The sequence below is a fragment of the Dreissena polymorpha genome, chromosome 10 (genome assembly GCF_020536995.1).
Source record: "Dreissena polymorpha isolate Duluth1 chromosome 10, UMN_Dpol_1.0, whole genome shotgun sequence".
NCBI lineage: Eukaryota > Metazoa > Mollusca > Bivalvia > Myida > Dreissenidae > Dreissena > Dreissena polymorpha.
The window spans coordinates 56467440-56491407 of NC_068364.1; the positions used below are offsets into that span (position 1 = coordinate 56467440).

Genomic DNA, 23968 nt, shown 5'->3' on the forward strand with positions numbered 1-23968 from the left:
TTAAATGGAAAATTCATTCCAAAGTGTAAAATCTAACCATAGGAAAGGAAATTATATGTTTGATTACAATTGGTTGAACAATTCACGTGTGTTTAGACTTGATGTATATTTATAGCTTTGTACCCTTTTCATTTTTGGTTTTGCTGATTATTAAAGAAGATAAATACATCGACAATTACACGTTCAATGTGGTTACAGAAAATACTGTAAAGGGTGAAGAATCAATTGCTGGTAGAGGCTTTCTTTGACGGTGCACTATCCTACAATATGAGGATGGTTGACCCTGAAATATAATCAAGAAAATAAACATACCGGTACAGCACAATATGTTTTATTCGTCCAACTTACACTGAACCTTTAACCTTTTGTGACTATGTAGACGAATGAAAACAAATAAGTTTTTAGGTTTCGTTACCTTTAGATCTATTGAAAAATCCCAATGATAATCTGTATCATAAGAAAGATCGACATTAATGTCACCAATGTGCTAAATTAATTTTTAGCGCTATGCCATAATCTTTGTTGTGATATTAATGCAGTCGTGTCTATCGTCTTCGCATATGAGTCGCATTCTGTGAAAACTGGGTTTAATGCATGTGCGTATAGTGTCCCAGTGTGCACAGGCTTATTAGAAACGACACCTTCCGCCTAAATTTGATTTTTTGCTAATAAGAGGCTTCATTTAAACGAAAAATGTCATAAAATCGGAAAATATCGCCCCTGATTAGCCTGTGCGGACTGCACAGGCTAATCTGGGACGACCTTTTACGCACATGCATTATGTGCAGTTTTCTCAGAACACGCGCATATAATTACTAACTACAATAAAGAGATAATACATCCACGTACGGCATTTCGCATATTGGATTGAATTCCCTGCTGCACGGCTCATCAACCCAGTGGTAGTCATGCTCCTCGAAGTATGCAGCACAGTTTCCGCGAAGGCCGTCGTTGGGTTGCGGCCAATCAATCAAGTGATGGCTCCAATCTAAGAAGGTGGCAACTTTTTCGGACGGGTAAAATGTCCAGATGCCTTCAGTCACCTCGTCTGTGAGACCCATCCAGTGTTGTGGAGCTTGACATAATGAGAATTTAGATATGAATTATTTGTTGTATCATCATTATTAATCAAAATTAAATGGACATATTCTAGAAAAATATTCACATCGATGTTTGATAGAGTTAAGATAATGCAAACGTGTTAACTATGTGTTGCAGTGTATAACGTACTGCAATAATATTGCAGTTACACCTAGTGGGTTTGTGTGACATTGTGACGATAGCAAACTATCCAAACGTTAGTTCACAAGATGTTGATTTCAAACAAAATTCAATCACTAGAAAAATATTTTTGAAATAATATGCAATTATATATGTATGCTACCGAAAAATGTGTAACAACTAGCTTGTTCTATTGTGCAAATATACCTTTAAGAGTCACCAACTCCCCACGTATAAACATGTTTTCGTAGTAGGATTCAACGTTGACCAGACTTGCCCCAAAATGAAGACAAAACACCTGAAATACGAGTAGGAATTCATGTGTGTGCGATGAGACTAGTATCAAACTCATATATTTATATTTGCATTATCATACAATTCACACCGCAGTCCAGTCTGTCCAAGAGCATTATTATTATTGTTCATTTAATTGCGTCTTATCCTAAAATGAATTTGGATTTGTAATTAGGATTAGCAATATGTGTGTCGTCGAGCCTATTGCAATCGATATACTAGGAGCCAAGACGAATATGTTCAGTATTTGAATACATACATATATATTACTGTTATCAATGAGATAAAAAAATTGTTCTAAATACAGAATTGTGTAGTTTGAGGTTTTGCATCAAATGCCACATTCAACTTTATTATACTATTAGATCTTAACAGATTGAAAATATTATTATACTTTAAACAATTCTAGGAATGGGATGGTGAATATGAGTCAAGAGGACAAAAAACTACTAATGTTTCGAAATACCTGTGATTCATGGAAGGAATACGGTGTGTGTCCGAACAAGTAGCAACTGGTATCATATGTTTTCCATCCGTTCGGACACTGTGCGCTGGCATGTGCTTTAAAACACGGGAATATATATTTACAATATAACATACAGCACGTAATCAAGGGGATTTGTTGAAGGAAATATTATATTGCACATCTTAAAAAATGGCTAAAAATGTCACCATGGGAGTTGAAAATAAAGTTTGAAACATCCTATATCTGTTGGTTCCAGTGAGTTTGTAAGATATTAAAGTGCAGAAATCTATTCTATTTGGTGGCAAAAAGTTATTCCATTATTTTTTTATTCAACTTTTATGAAACAGAATTTATTTAAAAAAAACAATAAAACACATCTATAATGAAAGTATATCAGGCAACATAATGTGTCTTACTTAGCCAATATAATTATTTATTTTACATGTAGTGGTATTTACCTTTACAAGAAACAATTGTTTTTGCTTTAAATTTTGATAAAAAAATATGCATTTTTTTATAGAAATCAGCAATCTTATTTAAATTATGATACTAAAAAGATATGATTATGTTATTAAACCAGCATACACAATGTATAAACAACTTTTAAAGAAAACTTCAGTCCTATGGTTACAACAATACACAACATTGGAGTAACTGGAATATGACAATGTTTTAAAATTTATTTCCTTTTGAGACCATATACTTTAATTAAAATCTTACACTCCTGACATTTTCAACATAAGCACACATTTTGCAGTTTCAGGTACATTGAAGTGACCTGAATTGCTGCAAGACATCACATACTTTAAAACTATATATGTCACAATCACACTTTAAGTAAGAAACACATTACAAATTACAAGTTGTTTTATTTCAGTAATTGTATATTTTGAAACTCCTAATAGAAGGATTTAATTTGATGTAATTAATTATCTTTATTAAAAAAGCATTTATCCATTGCTCATTTGGTGAAACATGACTGCTACAAGATGTTAGCAAAATAATCATGCATTTGAATTGTACTTTTATGCTTCAACAAAAGCTTAGCAATCTTACACTCCTGACATGTTTAAACAAACGCGGTGTTCGTGAAACACAATGCCAACTACTGCGCCGCTTTGAAGCCATATATTTGACCTTTGACCTTTGACCTTGAAGGATGACCTTGACATTTTACCCTTCAAAATGTGCAGCTCAATGAGATACGCATCCATGCCAAATATCGAGTTGCTATCTTCAATATTGCAAAAATTATGGGCAATGTTAAAGTTTTCGGACGGACGCAAAGACTGACGGACTGACGGACAGTTCAACTTCTATATTCCACCCTACCCGGGCATAACAAAAAACTTTCTTTTCTGACAAGTTTGGATAAAAAAAGCACGGGATCGATTAAAAATCAAAATGCAAATTTAAATGGAACAAACATAAATTGTTTTACCTTCTTTGAAAAAAAGATGCAGTTTTGAATTTGGTCCGTGTTTTTATTTTTAAGAGTTATTTCGCGACCAAACACTTGCCAGCTTGTGATGAATATTTCATACCTGCAACAAATATTGACTACCATGGCATGCCAGCCATATTTTGATTAAATGTAATATATTTGTGGTAGTGAAATCTGATATAATGGTTACATCTTCATAGACTTTTAAATCTTAATTATATTTTTTCCTCTCTGTGCTGCCTGCTTTTTCTTACTAGCTACATTAAAGTAGCATAAAAAGTTCTATACTAGGTGAGCTAATTTGGATCCCCTACATCGATGATAATTTGTTAATGATTAGTTTGTTTACTCTCTTGGGGCTGCATTTTTTGTTTAAAGTAACATTACTACTCAAAATCAACGAAAATTTCGTACAATTGTTCGTAAAATAAACTTAACCAATTAAAAATCAGTGTTCCTTATGGGAATTGCCGAAATCTCAACGCCAGATGTGGTCTGGTAAAATAGATACAAAATGCTTGTTTTTATTATTGTTTTGCATGTCTATTCATACGACACATGAACACTAACAAGGTGTTCGTGTGTCGTATGAAAAGATATATTCGCGGGAATTAATTGTGGCCACAAATAAATAAAAACGAGCATTGTGTATCTACAAAAATCTATGTAATCATACCACATCTATCGTTAAAATTTCGGCTATTGCTACAAGGAACGCTGATTGTTAAGGTGTTAACTTTATTTTACGAAATACTTAACGAAATTTTCGTTGATTTTGAGCGTTATAGAGACTTTAAAATCATTGCATTAAATCTGGTGGCTTTTTTTCTAATTTAATTTTCAATAAAATATTGTGAGACTTTGTGAGCTTAAGTTAAAAACTTGGCCAATACATTGGAAAATATCACAGAGCTCACAATTATCAATATGAACCTGATCGTGCTCAAAATGGCATTTTTTTATAGTTGGAAGCTTATGCATGATTGTGTGGGTGAAACTATGTAACAAGGTTAAATCACAGACACACTTGAACAATGTGCTGAGATCACAGTTTCTAGTGAATAGTTGTGATCTTCATAACACTTAGTCAGAATTATATGCATAACATCTAGGTCAAGGTTTGCCATTAAAAACAGTCACAATGATTTAAAATATCATAGACAGTAGAAACACTTGGTAAACAAATGTTCATATCATATTTTGAATTAACCATTTACTGCATGTTCTAATTTATAATCTGGGCCAAATTTGAAAGTGGGTCATGAATGCAAAGTCAAAACTTGGTCACTAGGTCAAATCCTTGCAAAATTATGATGTCTATCATTCTAGAGGTATCATTTATCATTTGAATTTCTTCAATGTTGGTAAGACAGTTCTTCATCTTACAAATGTCATTGTTATAGACCTCGGTCGAATGCTAGGTATCAATTCCATTATAAAAGAAAAGAAACATTGTAAAAAGTATTTTTAAGTGATTCATATAAAACTTGGTCTAAAATTTGTCAATTTAACATTTAAATGCTAGATTATTTTGATATTCAGGTACAATCTCACAGAAATTATTTTACAATTGTAAATGCAACATTTAAGCTTGAAAATATTACTAAATGTATCTGCTCTTCCTGCTGTGAGAGGATTGAATAATACACTTTCATCAGATTGTACATTAATAAGTGTGTATAGTCTTAAGATGTGTTATTCAAGAACCTGGGTCATCTTGTTTTATTTACTAATATGACTGATAGTGACACCATCCTTCTTATAAATTGATTTGCATATTTTCCAAGACAAAATTGAGGCATTAAGCAGTCTAAAAGTGCTTTAATTCGTAAATATGTTTGGAGTGTAAGATTTCACACTAACCTTTAATATGTGCCTTTGAAACTTAAGTCAATCTGTTGTTATGTATTCTGGTAAGTGAAACTCAAAGAATGGTCATTATATGACTTTATTTCACCATTTTCATTGCAAAAAATCACACACAATTACTGAATGACGGACTTTCCTTCCTAATTAGAAATAAATGTTATTGTTCTCAGAAGTCCTGGGCATTAAATAGTTTAGGATTTACTTGTCAAGTGAATTAACTGAGAAATTAAAATCATAATGTGAGCAAATAAATCAACTTACAGACATTTATATAAGGGACGGCAACGAATACCGATTTTGGTATTCGAATATTCGGTCATACTTCCGAACGAATATTCGGATATTCGGTCAACATCTGTTAGAAAAAAAACAACAACAAAATCAACTTTGTTTACCGTACCATGTTACTCCATGATTTCTACTTTCTTTTTTTACCGGAAGTTCACCGGAAGTGACTAAATATTGTCACGGCGTTGCCGGCGCTAATTTGAAGTTGATTATTTTTACTAGATGTTGATCAAATATTCGTGAATATTTGTTTAAAAGCTTGATCGAACAAATGAATCGGATTTTTTCTTCATTGAAAGGAAGATGGGTAGTGGATTCGGCGAACTGGAAGGTATGTGGGTTCATTCTTGCGGGATTTGAACGGTAACAACTATCCTTTAGTGTTAAAAACGTCAAACATTTAAACACGTTCATATAAATTAGATAATTTTTGGTGACTTTTGTTTATTTTGATATTGAGACTGTTTATAGGTAGATGCAATTGTTAAAATTTAATGACAAAAACTGTTTTTGAATTTTTAATATTGTACATCAATAAAAGAGCGAGAAACGAAATATTTACACGACGACAAAAAACTTACATGACAAAACAGTTAGATCTAGAAATTGTCTATCTTCCCGTCTAGACCGAACTCGGAAACACAGTCAGTTAACCTGTTCGCGAGGTTCTCACCAGTATTACGCTCTGGCATTGCCCTAGTGAGCAGCACATTTGATTTCATAACCATACGATAAGTATTTACTCAATTTAATTAGAGAAACAAAAAACCATTTTCGATTGGAGAACGCGATTTATGTCAATCAAAAATCGTTTGCAAAAGTTATTATTTGTTTTGCTTTTTACACCAAATCGGCTTTTTCTTTACTCATTTAATCTTTGATCATTTTAAATGTAATTCGAGACATTCGATCGATTTGCGCCTATCATCATTTTGACACAAAGTGACTGTCTTTGGTTAATTAAAGTTTCCTAAAGGAAGGCAATTAGCAGGATTTATGACTGTCATCACCATAGCGACGCATTATCGCGCCTACTGGAATAAACACTGTGACACAAGGGACAACTTTTTTAACAATGTTTGTTTGAAATTACTCGATTTTGATATTTTTTTATTCCGAATATTCGATTCGGAAAATAGTATTCGAATATTCGGTGCGGAACCGAATATTCGGATATTCGTTGACATCCCTACCGTATCTGAAATTTTAATTTACTGTATATCATATTGAACAAAATCTTACACTCCTAACATTTAAAAAATGGGATATATATCAATGATAAGTGGATTTTGTGAACTTAAATAACCTGTTATGGTTAACTTTTTGTTGGTTTAATACAAAATGTGCAAAACGGTTAACTTTTATTCTGTATTTAAAATGTATCATTGTTTGATTCCAAATCTTGCACTCCTGACATTTTGAGGGTATACTAGTAAATGTGGTCATCCTTCTAATAAACAGACGTTTTTATGACGAAGCTTGCACTGGTTAAATCCGATACAATTGTTACTTCTTAACTCTCACATGAAAATAATGAAACAGTAGTATATAAAATGTCAAGTTGAATTTTAGTGAATTGTGTAAATTTTTACTCCAGGTGTGTGTGTGTCTTCAAGTGACCACAATATATGTAACAGTCATAATAAAATGTAGAAGAAGACAATTAAATATTAGTCAAATAACATAATTTTAATATGCAGGACAATATGGTGTGTTTTCAAATATGTTTGTACTGCTGCTGTGAAGTTAAAATAAATTTTAAAATGTCAAACTTTTTCCTTACACTCCTGACATTGTTAGCCACATTTATCGCAATAACTTTTTCATTCCTGCATATTTTTAGATAAAACATTTGGACACAATATAAACACCATTGAGAAACATTAACTAAAATATAACTATTCCAGATTCAAGCCAGTATAAAAAATTCTAAGCATTTCTAACAAATTAGCCATTTTGATATGTGTCCACAGTGTAACATTATATAAAAAGGAGCAAAAATAGTTTTCACTGTAAAAAAAATATTATTTGCTATTGTATAAACGTATTAAGCTGTTGGAGAAATTTGTTCTATTGCTTATTGTAGTATTATAATTATCATTGTTATATAATTATTTCAAATATATTTAAGAAGATCGTTTTCAGGCAAAAAATAAGCTCAAAGTAATTGTATAATACAAAATGCCTTTACCTAAACCCCACAGCAAGATCAATCCTGTTAAAAACGTTTTAACCATTTTGTATTTACCTTAAGGAGAGAATGCGAATAGACAGTTTTACACAGTTTTATATGTTGACCGAGTCTAGTTGCAATGATAAGGAATACATGTCGGTTTTACATTACGATAAAGTCAGTTACTTTATAGCCTCTATAACGCTCAAAACCAACGAAAAGTTCGTAAAGTATTTCGTAAAATAAAGCTAAAACCTGAACAATCAGTGTTCCATATAGCAATAGCCACTATTACAAGCTAGATTTGGTATGATTACATAGATTTTTGTAGATACAAAATGCTCGTTTTTATTTATTTGTGACACAATTAATTATATTTTAATTCCCCGCAAGTATATCTATTCATTCGACATACGAACACCAAAATGGTACCATGCTAGTGTTCATGTGTCGTATGAATAGATATCGTTGCGGGAAATTAAAATTGAATTAAATATGTAAAACAATAATAAAACGAACATTTTGTATCTACAAACATCTATTTTATCAGACCACATCTGGCGTTTAGATTTCGGCAATTGTCATATGGAACACTGGTTTTTAATTGTTTAACTTTATTGTACGAAATATTGTACGAAATGTTCTATGATTTTGAGAAGTAATGTGGCTTGAAACAAATCAAACTTTACATTTACATGCAAAACTTATTTTTCGTAATGAGTTATCAATATTTATAAGTATTAAAAAAACGTATTAAATGAAAATAATCACGAATGTCTATCACATGAAATAACACAACACGTAATAAAAGTTCAATTGTGATTGCATTATGTTTTTACATGCACAATTGACCTAAAACGACTTTGACAACTCGTCCCATCTCCAGTGAACATGAAATGGCAAGATTTAGTACGTTAGTAGTGAATTCATACGCCCCGGATAACCTTATGACACAAAAATGTATCCATAACACCTCCACACGAGAGCTACTTATCTTAGTTTCCAACAATAAAAACGTTGTGACTGAAATCTGATATTTAGTAGATTTCGTATTTCCCCCAATAGCATTACAGTGTAGACGATACGGCCATGCCAGTTCGTTTTCGTATCAAAACACTTGATGCAAGCCATTTATTCTTTGAGAATATATTGCAAAGAAACATATAATTATAAAAGATATTGCACTTTATACTTTTTACATACATTTCTTATCAATATTAAAACATTATACGGAGATTAAAACCACACTTGTTATTATGCCATTGATATTTCGATAACGTCAGTACCCACTGATCATAATTCATTTCAGATTTTCTTTTTCATAGCCATGCATACTAAGTATCAGGCCAGTGGCGTTCCTGATTAGCCTGCGCTATCGAGTCTTTACGCACATGCATTAAGTCCCGTTTTCCGAGATCGTGGCTCATATATAGTATCATGGAATTATGTATTACATGTAATTTAAAAAACTTATTTAAGAAATAATGAAGTTATGTTTTTTCGGATATATTTGCATAATTATATCTGTTAAAAGGAGTCCATATCCCTATCCCGTCCTATCCCGTTGCCATTCCGTCTTTAGCCAGTTCAAATCGGGTCAAGTTTCCCATTGTCCCCGTAGGTATACCGTTTACAGTCAGACCGAGCTTGTCCTCAGCCAGTTCGATCACGTTTGTACGCAGTTCTTCCTTATTCGTTGGTAACTCGTCCAAATGCAGTTCTCACTCCGTCCTACTACGTCCTTAGTACGTTGAGAACGTAGTAGCAGGCACGTTATGCACGGCGATTATAAAACCGACTGCGTTCCTGCCAGTTCTCATTTATATTTCACGCTTTGAGCCGACCAGACGTACATCTGTACAATTGGAGCTCTTCCCTCAGCTGATGATAATGACCGAGGTTATTCTTCTCTCTGGTTTTAACCAATTTATCACCCAACAAGATCTGTGTCGGCTCCGCCTTCTTTCTCGGCCAAACAAAACATTATATTGCTGCTCTGCTTCCTACATACATTGCAGGAAGCCAACATTAAACAAATTAACAGCTCCAAGATTGTCCATGTTTCAACTTAATATCACAAATGATGCATTTTTAGACAGACAACGACCTCTATTTATATGTACATTGTCTGAAAGTATTGTATTTACGGTTTGAACGTTGTAACTACTGCATTGAACGAGTACAATTTACTTGGAACCTACTGCGAATTCCTTAAAACAAATACAACGTACAAAGAACTTACTGAGAACTTAAAGAACGTGCTGCAAACGCTGTAAGAACTTATCTTTTAGTTTCTATTCATTTACACGAAACAAGATCGTACTTGAGACGTTGTGTTGACGGGGTCGGTCTGTCTGAGAACGGATTAGACGGACTAGAAACGGACTCGATCGGTGTGGCTTCTTACAGGTAATTTTGGTCCCATCGCACTACGCTCTGGCACGCTCCTAACTCGACCTTAGTACGACCTATACGTTCATAGTACGTCCATTCCGTTTCCAATACGTTGTTACTACGTTTAGTTGTACAACGGTATGATCGGAAGAAAATTGTAAATAGGCTCAAAGTTCTGAAACACCTCCCCTAACAGATAACAGATATAATGATTCGACGTGAACACATCCGATGAGCGCATGATACACAATTTTCTCGGTGATAATGATAAAATAAAAACAAAGTATTTAATAATATGTGTAAAAGTGTTGTACTGTAATTAAGGTAACCTACAAGTTAGTGTTATAAGTAAATGAGGGAAGAATATGAAACAATATATGAATGGCGAATTCAATTAGTAGGCTTACACAATGGGGGTCCGCTTGTGGAAAGATAAGAAGGGGTAAGGTAATAAATCTAAGAACGAATATATTAAGGATAAAAAGTACAATAAAACCAAATGAAAAACAATAAAGTCATTACCAAAATTCAGATGCCAGTTTCTGAAGCAGAGTATAGAATCATAGCCGATGTCATTAGCTAAATATTAATACGCGTTTAATACTTAAACGTTCGTTATTGTTTGTTTATATATCGTGTATTTTATTGATAACATGTGTAAAGCTATTATCAACATAGTGATCATTTTCCCTATTCGATTGCGAGCTGTATTATTTCCTCTCCTACATTATGAACTTGTAAGTATACTTAGGTAACCTGAACCCAACATAGGAGGGAATATTGCCGCCAGCCCATTTATCATGGTCACTGCAGGTTCAAGTGGTAAAACGGTACGCGCCGGGCAGGGTTATTTTAGAACACACGAACTTCCTACAGGATCTATAGGAATCAAATTGAGGCAGTTTATAGTTTTGCTACATTTGTTCGGACACTTTTATCAAGTTTAGTCTGTTGTAGTGTAACCTTCAGTGTTAGAAGTTTCCGTAAAAAACATCGGACCTGACCGACAACAAACAAATGTTCTGAAAATATCAAATTCTGATAAAATAGTTTCTGCAAGAAATTGGACCTATCTTCATTTTTTTGGGGAAGCATTTGTTATTTCATTGATGTGTAAGATGAAGATGTTGTAAATATGATGATGGCGACGGCGATGACGATGGCGATGACGGTGATGATGTTGATGACGACGACGACGATGATGATGCTTCTGCTGCTACTGTTGCTGCTGCTTCTGCTGCTGATGATTATTTTAATGATGATACTGATGATGATGGTGATAATGATGATTATGATGATGATGGTGATGATGATGATGATCATGATGATTATCATGATCATTATGATAATAATGATATTGATGATGATGATGATGATGATGATGATGATGATGATGATGATGATGATGATGATATTCGTTAGATGGTTCTTTTTTATGAATGTATATTTTATCTATGGTGAGCAGTCACGATTAAACTGTAAAATTACAGTGTCGTCCCACACTAACCCATGCAGTCCGCACATGCTCATCAGGGACGACACTTTCCGCCTTAACTAGATTATTGCTAAGAAGAGACTTTCGTGAAACGAAAAAGATCAAAACAGCGGAAAGCGTCGTCCCTGATTAGCCTGTGCGGACTGCACAGGCTACTCTGGGGTGGCACTTTAGGCTCATGCATAAAAGCCTTTTTTCACAGAGCACGGCCCATACATAAAACAAGCTATGCCTAGTATCACTGGGGGCTGACGAGGTCAAAGCGTAGTCCGTTTCGCTACGAAGTCGAGTATATGTTTTACTACGAAAACATTGTGCACATACACTACTTAATCAGGCGAGTTTCATCTTTTCTGGTATTTATGGATTAGAGAACGGAACATCCAGTAAAGTCAGGTACTTATTTTCAATAACAAACTAATAACACATGTGCGTAGTTTCAACCTTTACATTTAGTTTGTGCTAAAATCGAAATATTTTGATTTGAAGCAATGCATACGGTGTTTATTATGTAAAAATTGCCAATTACGGTTACTTAAATTAAATAAAACTACATGTTACTTTGATTCATTGTACATTACACATTTTAAAATACAAAACAGGTTACGAACATGTATTTTAATATGTCAAAGGCTTTGTTTCGACAGTAAAATTACAAATCGCTTTATGTATAGGTTTCGCACAGAGTATGTATTTGTTGTGCTACGAAGTACAAATATAATGTATAGGCTACTATAACGAAAGGATTCGTAGTCGAAATATATGCTTTGCGTTTCTTCACAGCTACAGTATAATTACCTCCCTTAGTTTTACATTTGCCACGTTAACAATATTAAATTGTAACTTGTTCTTCATAAAGTAAGTTAATTGTATGGCTAAAAGTAATATATTAAGCATTTAAAAAGTATTTGATATTTAAGGAATGTTTTTAGTAAACCCCTGCATATATATTCGGCTAGTTTCTGTGTAAGTGAAGTAGAAATGCTGATCGGTAATTTCCGTAGAGTGCGGAGGGAATTCGGAAACGTCGGTAGTTTCCGGATCGTGCCTTTCCGTTGGCTAGGTGGCGCTCTGTTCGCCAGTATATAAAAGGCTTGCAAATAGACAAGTTGGGGCACGATCGGGACTCCTCGGACAATTCCGCCATAACGGCGATCGTCTCTCGGGTGTATTTGGTGGAAGGATATGTCTAACGCCTCTAGGCGGAAGATATTACACCGAAAATATAGTTCGGGTTACACACCAATAAATTTGCACTAAATCAACCGGTAATACAGATATATAAGGACCAATATCTTTAAGGAGTAATATAATAGAATATTCATTAATGTTAATGTTTAAAATTAGATATTATTGCATGCAAAATTTTCAAATTTTAATAAAATGTTAAGAAAGCCAATTAGTTGTTTATTGAAGTGAAAACAACAACATTATTCAAACTTAAAAGAATCAGTATTTCTTAAATTATATTCATTGCAAAATTGCTGATGTTCGGCTGCCGGCAACAATCTTTGAGATTTAATCAATATGTTTATGTTCTATACCATAAACAATCGTACAACACTGTACAATGGTACAGAGAAAACTCTTCCGTGTAATATAAGAAATAGTAAACTCCACGTTGGTCCCAATGTCATTATAGTGACCAGCCAGGCAGTCACAAACTGTATATGGACCATAGCCATAAGGCCCTCAGTGGGGCTATTATCAGTATTGAGACACCTGAAAGGTTTCATGGAATGGAATGAGTGGGGCTTGATTGAATTTCAAAAACGATTCTTTCTGTACATTTGATGATGGCAACCATACAGTACTTCTGGCAGATATTGTTTATATTTTATCCTAGGCATTTATCCAGATGTTGTTATCCCGACCAGGCAACTATCTTTTCAAAGCCTTAAACAATCAAGTGCCATTAAAATTAGGGACAGTGTAACAATGTTCAGTTTGGTAATATTAATATATTAAGGCATAACTTTGCCCTTGGAAATGAACTCAATTCAGAATGGCCTCTCAAAAAAAGACATACTGTACTGGAAATGTTAAAACTGAGCAGTGGTGTTGTTAAAATTTATATTATTTATCTTTTAAGAAACTTTAAGATACATATCACAGGCATGCCCATGGTTTTGGGTCTTTACTCTTTAGATGAGAAACAAAAGCACTAAATATGGTCGACAGTGCAGGCAACAATTGTAAAAAGATATTTTCCATCCCTGACTGCCATTACTGACATGAAGTAATTTAACTGTAATATGTCTGGAAACAGTGTCAGTCACACTTTTCTAAATATTGATTGATTCATGCATATGTATATATATGTCATACAAGTACAGATCATACAATACAGTCAATTTAGAACATTTAGCAATTGGAAAACAATTATCACAGGTTTTGGATCACAATGCATTGATATATCACATTTTGAATATCACAGTCAAAGTTAATCATTTACATTCAGTTACAAGTAAATAGTCAGTGTATTTGGAAGAAATCTGAAATAACAAGTAGTTACAAGATGTTGAAATCAAGACATAATATATATACCACAGGATGTCCCATGAAAGGTTTGCAACTTATTTCCAATGGGGCCCTATAGATGGGTGGAAAATGTACAAAAATGGTGGCATTAATACGCATAAAAATATCGTTAATTTAAACTTGAGACTATAGTCTTGAGATCAAATAGTAATTAGCATATATTATTAAAGACTCTTTAATAAAGAGCATTAGTTACACAATGTTTACTACTATCTTGTCATCACATTTAAATGTACGTACAAATACTTTATTGATGACTTATTTGAACAACAGTAATATATATTCCGGTTATATATATATATATAACATATTCAGGCCTCAAAAAAAATGCTAGCTACGCCCCTGAAGAATCTTATTCTTCAGTTCACCTTTTTAATAATATTATTAACAATAGATGTAGCAGAAAGATCAGCTTCGAATATTGAACCAAGGTTTCCAACAGATGATTGAGAAACAATAGTGTGATCATTGCATTTTACATTAAAATAGTGAAGTTTAGATAATTTCCTTTTGGAACCAAACACTAAACATCCAGTTTTTCCAAGGCAGTTTGTTATCCACTAACCATTTAATACAATTTTCAAGTTCTTTACAAAAAACACTACCGATGATACTAGGATCTTTGTGAAAATAAAGGATGACACTTTCATCAGCATTAAGAATAAGTTTACATAAATACAATAATCAAAAATCACTAATATCCTATATCAGTGTTAAGGCATTATGAAATGGAAATGGGTGTGAAAAGTAACAAGAACCCTACACATTTACATCACAAAACATCTGATATCTACAATTACTGGATATAATATACATGTTGAAAGTTAATATAAAGAGGGCAATACAAAAGAATGTACAAAAGTAGTAATAAAGACAAAACAACCAATTTACAATGTTAAGATTTATGCAGTTGTTGGCAATAAGAGAACAATTACCATTCTTTACTTTGAATTTTGCAAGTGTAAATCAGAACACAAGAATTTGTTTCCCAGTCACTTTGAGCTATATAAGTGCCCAATGTTTACACTCAGTGAATTTGTAAAACCAACTTATATGTGCTAACTGTCTGTCCGAAAGCTTAAACATTTCCTATAACCTTTGCAATATTGAAGATAGCAACTTGATATTTGGCATACATGTGTATCTCATGGAGCTGCACATTTTGAGTACTGAAAGGTCAAGGTCATCCTTAAAGGTGAAATATAGGGCTTCAAAGCGGTGCAATAGGGGGCATTATGTTTCTGACAAACACATCTCTTGTTTTTACATGAAAAACCACAGACATTGTTGGAATTTGCCACATATTAGGCATTGTGTATACATTTTTTAACTCAATTTTCCACACAATGAAACAACTTTTTTAAAAGGCACCAACAAATGTTCCTCCATACCCTTTGCACGCTAAACAAAGAATCAGTTTTTAGCTCCACTGGCCAAATTTGTTCAAATTATGCCCCTGGGTCAAATTTGACCCTGCCCCGGGGGTCACAAAATTGAAAATTGCTTATTTAACGCCTATTTTGGGAAAACTTTCAAAATCTTCTCGTCCATAGCCATTGGGCCTAGGTCTATCAAATTTGGTATGTAGAGACATCTAATAGTCCTCTACCAAATTTGTTCAAATTATGCACCTGGGGTCAAATTTGACCCTGCCCCGGGGGTCACAAAATTGAAAATTGCTTCTTTAAGGCTTATTTTGTGAAAACTTTCAAAATCTCCTCGTTGATAACCATTGGGCCTAGGGCTATAAAATATGGTATGTAGAGACATCTAATAGTAGTCTACCAAATTTGTTCAAATTATGCCCCTGGGGTCAAATTTGACACTGCCCCGGGGGTCACAAAATTGAACATATGCTTATATATGGCCTTTTTTTGTGAAAACTTTAAAAACTTCTTGGCCATAACTGTATGGCATATGGCTACCAAATTTAGTATGAAGTGACATGTAATAGTTCTCTTCTTAGTTTGTTAAAATAATGCCCATGGTGTCAAATTTGAAACTGCCCCGGGGATCACAAAATTGAATATATGCTTATAAAGTGCTTATTTTGTGAAAACTTCAAATATATTCTTGTCCATAGCCATTGGACCTAGGGCTACCAAATTTGGTATGTAATGACATCTTATAGTCCTCTACCAAGTTTGTTCAGATTTGAAACTGCCCCGGAGGTCAAAAAATTGAATATATGCTTATAAAGTGCTTTTTTTGTGAAAACTTCAAATATATTCTTGTCCATAGCCATTGGACCTAGGGCTATCACATTTGGTATGTAATGACATCTTATAGTCCTCTACCAAGTTTGTTCAAATTATGCCCCTGGGGTCAAGTTTGACCCTGCCCCGAGGGTCACAAAATTGAACATATGCTTATATAAGGCCTATTTTGTGAAAACTTTAAAAACTTCTTGGCCATAACTGTATGGCATATGGCTACCAAATTTAGTATGAAGTGACATGTAATAGTTCTCTTCTTAATTTGTTAAAATAATGCCCATGGGGTCAAATTTGAAACTGCCCCGGGGGTCACAAAATTGAATATATGCTTATAAAGTGCTTATTTTGTGAAAACTTCAAATATATTCTTGTCCATAGCCATTCGACCTAGGGCTACCAAATTTGGTATGTAATGACATCTTATAGTCTTCTACCAAGTTTGTTCAGATTTGAAACTGCCCAGGGGGTCACAAAATTGTATATATGCTTATAAAGTGCTTATTTTGTGAAAACTTCAAATATATTCTTGTCCATAGCCATTGGACCTAGGGCTACCAAATTTGGTATGTAATGACATCTTATAGTCCTCTACCAAGTTTGTTCAAATTATGCCCCTTGAGTCAAGTTTGACCCTGCGCCGAGGATCACAACATTGAACATATGCTTATATAAGGCCTATTTTGTGAAAACTTAAAAAACTTCTTGTCCATAACTGTATGGCATAGGGCTACCAAATTTTGGTATGTAGTAACATGTAATAGTTCTCTTCTTAGTTTGTGCAAATTATGACCCTGGGGTCAAATTTGAAACTGCCCCGGGAGTCACAAAATTAAATATATGCTTATAAAGGGCTAGTTTTTTGTGAAAACTTTAAAACCTTCTTGTCCATAACCATTGGGTCTAGGACTACCAACTTTGGTATGTAGTGACATCTTATAGTCCTCTACCAAGTTTGTTCAAATTATGCCCCTGGGGTCAAATTTGACCCAGCCCTGGGGGTCACAAAATTGAACATACGCTTATATGGAGCCTTTTTTGTGAAAACTTTAAAAACTTCTTGTCCATAAACATTCGGCCTAGGGCTACCAAATTTTGTAAGTAGTGACATCTTATAGTTCTCTACCAAATGTGTTCAAATTTTATCCCTGGGGTCAAATTTGACCCTGCCCCGGGGGGTAACAAAATTGAACATATGCTTATATAAGGCCTATTTTGTAAAAACTTCAAATATATTCTTTTCCATAACCATCCGGCCTAGGGCTATCAAATTTGGTATGTAGTGAAATCTAATAGTAACACTGTATTATGTGAATTGGGAATAAGATATCAATTTGGGAATAAATTGTGTTTTATCAAAAGTGCATAATATGCAGTTTTATCTGTTGTATTTATCTAGTTTTACAAATTATGATTAAAACATATACTTGCATATATAATAGCATCATTTAAATTGATTTTTCTTCAAAACTGGATTTTATATTAATTTAAAAAAAAATCCTCATGAAATGAAACTGTGTCAATGCAGCGCATGGACACATTTTAAAAATACAATTTAAATGATAAAAATTCAATCACTGTCAATGAAAAAGTCATGGAAAATTTCTTATTAAGCTTAAATTATAGATAATATATTACAAAAATATATGTAGATCATGAAATGAAAAGTCTTGTTTGAGAAAATCACCTAAATGATGTCCATTCCCAGTTTGATGTCTTATTCCCAATTCACATAATACAGTGTTTAGTCCTCTACCAAATTTGTTCAAATTTTATCCCTTGGGTCAAATTTGACCCTGCCCGGGGGTCACAAAACTGAACATACGCTTATATGGGGCCTATTTTGTGAAAACTTTTAAAATCTTTTTGTTCATAACCATTGGGCCTTGGGCTACCAAATTTGGTATGTAGTGGCATCTAATAAACCTCTACCAAATTTGTTCAAATAATGCCTCTGGGGTGAACTTTGACCCTGCCCCTGGGGTCACAAAATTGAATAAACGCTTATGAAGCGCCTATTTTGTGAAATCTTTAAAAATCTTACGATGAAACCATATGTACTACAGCTTCCAAATTTGGTATGCGGTAACATCTTGTAGTCCTCTACCAAGGTTGTTCAAATTATGACCTTTGGGTCAAATTTGACCCTGACCCACGGGTCACAAAATTGAACATTATATACGCTTATATCTTGCTTATTTTGTGAAAACTGTTAACATATTCTTATCCTTAACTCTAGGACCAAGGGCTACCACATTTTGTAAGTAGTGAGGTATAGTAGTCCTCTTCAAAGTTTGCTCAAATTATGCCCCTGGGGTTAAATTTTAACCAGCCCAGGGGGTCACAAAATTGTTCATGTGCTTAAATAGGGCCTATATTTAAGTATTTGCACATGTTAAGAAATATTTGTTTTAGCCTTTTTTTAGCAGTGGAGCGATACAGGGCCATCGTGGCCCTCTTGTTTATAAGAATATGTCAAAATGGGCAAAAGTCAGGGACAATACTGTCTAAATGCCCTTTTAACAACTCTGTTGACATGCGGCTGTAGTATATTTTCTCTGTAAATTTACAGCGAACACATAATGTCATCATCATAAATGTATTGCTTACATGTATATAAATATGTTACGAGGTCTTACCCAGTATTTATACAAATTAACCTGGATATTTATGAAAAACACCATCTCCTTGTAAAGTGTAAAGAGAGAAGGCATTTGTTCACCAGTAACATTATGTTCATGACAGGTAAATAAAAAGCAGAGAAACATGAAAAATTCAGTTCCCAATTCATAGAGTTTTTTTAAAGTTCAACTTTGCTTAAGTAATAATGCATCAATGTTGATTCTAAAGAAAAAGAGTAATCATTTATGCCTTAACTGTTCTGCTGTCCAAAAGCAAGGACGACATACACAACTTGACAAGCTTTACAACATTTATAGTTTTAGTTACTTAACAATCTAAAATAAATGTCCATTCTAAGTTTGCTGTCGTATTCTTCCCTTAAATCATACATGTTTCTTGCATAATTGAATGTTCATGTCCATGGATCACAATGTATATAGAAACAAACATTATTTTGAATTATCTTTCACAGTTATATATTTAATATTAGGTTAATTTTGGGATACACTAAAGCAAATATTAACATTTGTCTCAAAATGGATCATCCTCTGAAGCCCCCGATGGGATTTAAACCCATACCTCTTTCCTCTGGAGAGGAAAGTATTCTATCTTAAAATACAAGGGCATGTAAGAGGAAAACTAGCAATTTCAAAGGGACGTTTTCACAGATTAGACATGTATTGAAGTTTGTTATTAAATACTTTAAATTGATAAGTCACAAAATCTAACTATAACATAAGAACTCCCCAAATTTTTTTTTTCATTATAGACTCTATGCTATTTTGATAAATGCAAACATTGGATCTAAAAAGCTGCAATAAAAAAGACAAGAATAAAATTGAATAAAAATATAGAAGTAACCCTCAAACGGGCTTGAACCATAGCGCATTGACCCCATGGAGTAAAAGTCTACCGTTTAGACCACTCGGCCATCCATACTCATACAATGAGTGATGTGTTTCATACTTTATCATGTTTATGTAAGCAATCCTCGTATCTCACAAAAATTCAAAATACAACGAAAACAGTCGATTTAATTTTAAATTTACTCGATGTCAATACTATAAGTACTCCTATCAGTATGTCAGTAATGGCATCTTTAAATTTTAACAAGTTTTTAAGTACGTTTTGGGAATTCACAGATCTACATTAAATTATTACTTAAAGAATGTTATCTTGAAAAAGACGAGCTAAAAGACACATTTCAATTTTTCCTCTTTACGAGAAGGCCGCCATCTTGTTTTCTAAAGTAGTTCCAAATCCAATATGCCGGCCGCCTACGTACATCAGAGAGACGGTGTGGTGTAGCCCACTGTCCGATGCGTTCAGATTGGTTGGGGCAGTCCTCCGGTGTATGCGAGCGGATCAACATCTGAAGAAAAGGGACGTTACTCTAAAAGAACAGTATTCTGGAGCAGTTGGGTATTTACGTTGGCTTCAAGCTTTAAACGGTGCTGCCCGGGCTGCAGAGTTCCTGTTTCTTGGAGAGGGTTGGAATCTACGGACGTCGTACAAGGCAGTGACGGAAGCTTCACCTAAGGCCTTGGGGTGACGTGAGCCAGTGTCTTCGCGGAAGCCAGTAGCCTCACGGAGGCGGTGACATGTAGCTTCACGGAAGCCGGAGGATTCGTGGAAGGAACATCGGCATTGTGAGGCCGCGAAAATAGCGCTCGGTGGCGGCCTCAGGAAATCGGTCGAAGACATCGATTCCCCTCTTTTGGTCGCATTGTATATATTTAAGGCGACTCAATTACTCTTCATTTCCCAATCATAAGGCAGGTAGCCTGAGAAAAATTAGTTTTAATTCATTGTTCTTTGTAATCAGCCTCAGGTAGTCGGCGGCTCGCGCTACACTACTAAAAAAGTCTCTGTATCCTTTTCAGGACATATCACATGCAGTTTGCAGTAACTGCAGACTGCCATTTCATCATACGTCATTACGCCGGCACTCAACGGGGCTTTACCGGCATCAGACCCCGGCAAAGCGGCGGCAACGCCCCGGTTAAACCGGGGACAACCGGGGCTCAACCGGGAAAGTATTAAAATGTTTAATACATCCGGGATCAACCGAGAGTCACAGGTACGGGTCGGCAACGACCGGCTTGGCACTGGGAACAACCGGGACATCATCGGGAACAACCGGGACGGCACCGTCAGAGCGCTTGTTTACTTATGTAACGTAGCTATACCGGGACTCTGTCGGCATTCACCAGGCTCCCCGTAGTTCTGCCGGGGTCTGTTTGGGCCCCGGTTGAGCTACGGTACCGTCCCGGTTGTCCCAATGCAGTCCCGGTTGTTCCCAGTGCCACGCCATTCGTTTCCGGGCCTTCCCGGTGACTCCCGGTTCATTTCGGAGGTATTAAACATTTTAATATTTTCCCGGTGGAGCCCCGGTTGTCCCCGGTCGTCCACGGTTCATCCTTGTGGAGCATCGGTTCATCCAGGTTGGGCCCCGGTTCATGCCGGTAGATGCCTGATCACGCACGGGGCTCCGCCGGCATAATAGAGAGACTAGACCTTAACCGCATTGTAACACGAGGTAAATTAACGGCCGTCATTTACGCCGTAAACAATAACCCGTGACAGAAACCCACTGCCACACCTTGACAACAATACATTGATTATGAAATTGCGGATTTGTGCAATTGGGGTCCTACTTTCCATACCTTACAGCAGTTACAGGTGTTGATTTTACAGGTAAAATCATGTATACAAACATGAAATTCATCTCAAAATTAGTTGGCGATAACCGATTGTCAAGAAAAGCGCTTTGATATATACAATTTAAAAATCAATATCCGTATGAGATAAAGAAGGATCGAAGTTGGGACATGGGATTTACTTTGACATAAGCAGAGTTTCGAGATAAGTGAGTTGGACATAACGAGCATCGAATGTAATTTGATAAAGAATACCGTATGCTAAAAACCTATCGCCGGTCTCTATCCAAAAGAACGTATAAGGGATTAACACAAGGTGCAGATGCGTAATTTTTATTGAGACCGACGACATTAGGTTCTCGACTCTCAACTGTCGTCTTATATATGGATTTTCGATTTTAATAGTTTCCTTTGGCCTAGTCGTGAATTTAATTATATCATAATAATGCGCATTACCATGCCGACTGTGCGCTTCGGATCATGGTGTGTCGTTTTACTACCTCTTTCTCAAAGGAAACATCAAGCCACTCCATGACTCTATATTAAAAAAACATTTTCTTTATTGTTTGCCTTTGAGAGATAACCAATACGACTTCTGTGCGAAACGCATACACGCTAAAGCGTTGTCGTAGCGAGGCATATACGTATACTTTCAGAGACATTATCATACATAATAATACCATTTAGCCTTTATTTCTGATAACTGGGTCACCCTACACATTTCTAAATACACCAGTGGCTTAACGATACATACATCAATATGGAAATTGTAAACTTGTGTCAATCAAACATAGTTGTAAACCTTAATTGCATTTTTTAAATTGAAACTTGACTTCGGTTTGATAAATCAGCGGTATATTTAATGTTTAACGCATAAACCAGACACATGTTGAATCATAATTTGATTTAACAGACCTATGAAATGTCATTGTGCTTAAATTCAGAGTTTTATTATTACAAAAGCAGAATCTTACATGCTTTAAACACAAATTTCCACTAATCCGTTCTTCGATGTCATGTGTATGAACAGAATGTTTTCGTTGTAAAACATATACCCGACTTCGTAGCGAAACGGACTACGCTTTGACCTCGTCAGCCCCCAGTGAGTGTTGTTTCTGTACAACTTTGGCGTAAAGACAACGCTTCCGTTATCTATTTGTACTGTAGCTTTTTAACTCTTTGTTTTTTATTTGAACGACATTTCATATCAGTCATGGAAATAAACAGATAATTTTTGTGTGTGTTTTTAAATACAATTTTGAATTAACTTATTTTTTTACTTTTTCTTTGTTTTAGTTAGCGTCTGATTGTGTTGTTCAAATTAACAATTAACAATATGAACTGATATTCATGTTTTTAAAGTTTGATGTTATCTTGTTAGGTGTTTCTTAGGAAGGAAATCAATTTGATTAGTAAAACACTTTAATAACTCAAAATCAGAGATAAGAACATTGAATTAAAGTAAAGCGAAAGGAGCATCTCAGCAAAGTCGGTTTTACATGTGAAACAATATAAGTTACTATAATTACGCACGTAAAAGCTGCATGCACAATACTGCATACTGTACAGTAGCACAACTTTTACAGTAATTATTGTTTCAATTAAAGTAAACTCTTTGAATGCATTATAGAGTAAAATTGAAATTATAAATGAAACATAAATTTCGGGAGTGGTTCTTGTTGAAGAAAGTGTTAGCAATCATTTCGAAGTGTGTGTTATGTGTCAAGCTACTTGTACAAACTGACCTACATAAACTACAAGAGATAGAATTGGTTCATTGATAAAGAAAAACGAGAAATTGAAAGTCACGAAGTGCTATACATTAAACGTTTACCAATTACATCCAGGTTCATTTCACTCTTTCACTCTACTACTTGGTGGTCCGTCTGCCAGTATAACACGTTTAAGGTTTGGTTTTTCAGGTCAATCACGATTCAAGAGTGTATCTTTAGAATAAGGAAACAAGTAACTGTTGTCAATATTCACATGTCTGAAATATTGAAATAGGACATCTGAAATATTTGAAATAGGGCATATAGTTTTATTTTGTTTAAGTTTATAATACGAATTATATATATCGTTTAATTTGAAATGAGTTAACTCGCAAGACTATAATGTACCGTGCATTATTTTGATTAGAATCTTTCAAACATGAAATAATCAAGTACATCTTAATTATGTCTTGACATATGTATCTAGATCTAATAAGCGACAAGGCAATCACTAATAACATTCGATCATACTGTTTGTCTAAACCAATGCTTAACCAGCAGACACAAGACGTCCGA

General features: G+C 34.6%; 1 protein-coding gene across 2 annotated transcripts; it reads right to left on the reverse strand.

The window, feature by feature from the left end:
• Positions 1-125: 125 nt before the first annotated feature.
• On the reverse strand, positions 126-23573 carry LOC127847655 (perlucin-like protein). Of its 2 annotated transcripts, none has more exons than XM_052379710.1 (5): positions 23515-23573; positions 1982-2076; positions 1429-1519; positions 850-1075; positions 126-283 (listed from the first exon to the last, which is right to left on the reverse strand). In XM_052379710.1, the coding sequence occupies exons 1-5, from the start codon at positions 23531-23533 to the stop codon at positions 256-258; spliced, it is 459 nt and encodes a 152-aa protein (XP_052235670.1). In that variant the 5' UTR covers positions 23534-23573; the 3' UTR covers positions 126-255. The 2 variants fall into 2 exon arrangements, with proteins under 2 accessions (XP_052235670.1, XP_052235669.1); XM_052379709.1 differs by lacking the exon at positions 23515-23573 and adding an exon at positions 7774-7926.
• Positions 23574-23968: the final 395 nt, after the last annotated feature.

Bases quoted from the DNA above. Each gene is read 5' to 3' on its own strand.
- LOC127847655 (XM_052379709.1), bottom strand. From the start codon at position 7,819: ATGGTTAAAACGTTTTTAACAGGATTGATCTTGCTGTGGGGTTTAG. The intron at 2,077-7,773 runs GTAAAGGCATTT...CGTGTTTTAAAG, and splicing joins GATCTTGCTGTGGGGTTTAG to CACATGCCAGCGCACAGTGT. The intron at 1,520-1,981 runs GTATTTCGAAAC...CTCGTATTTCAG, and splicing joins ATTCCTTCCATGAATCACAG to GTGTTTTGTCTTCATTTTGG.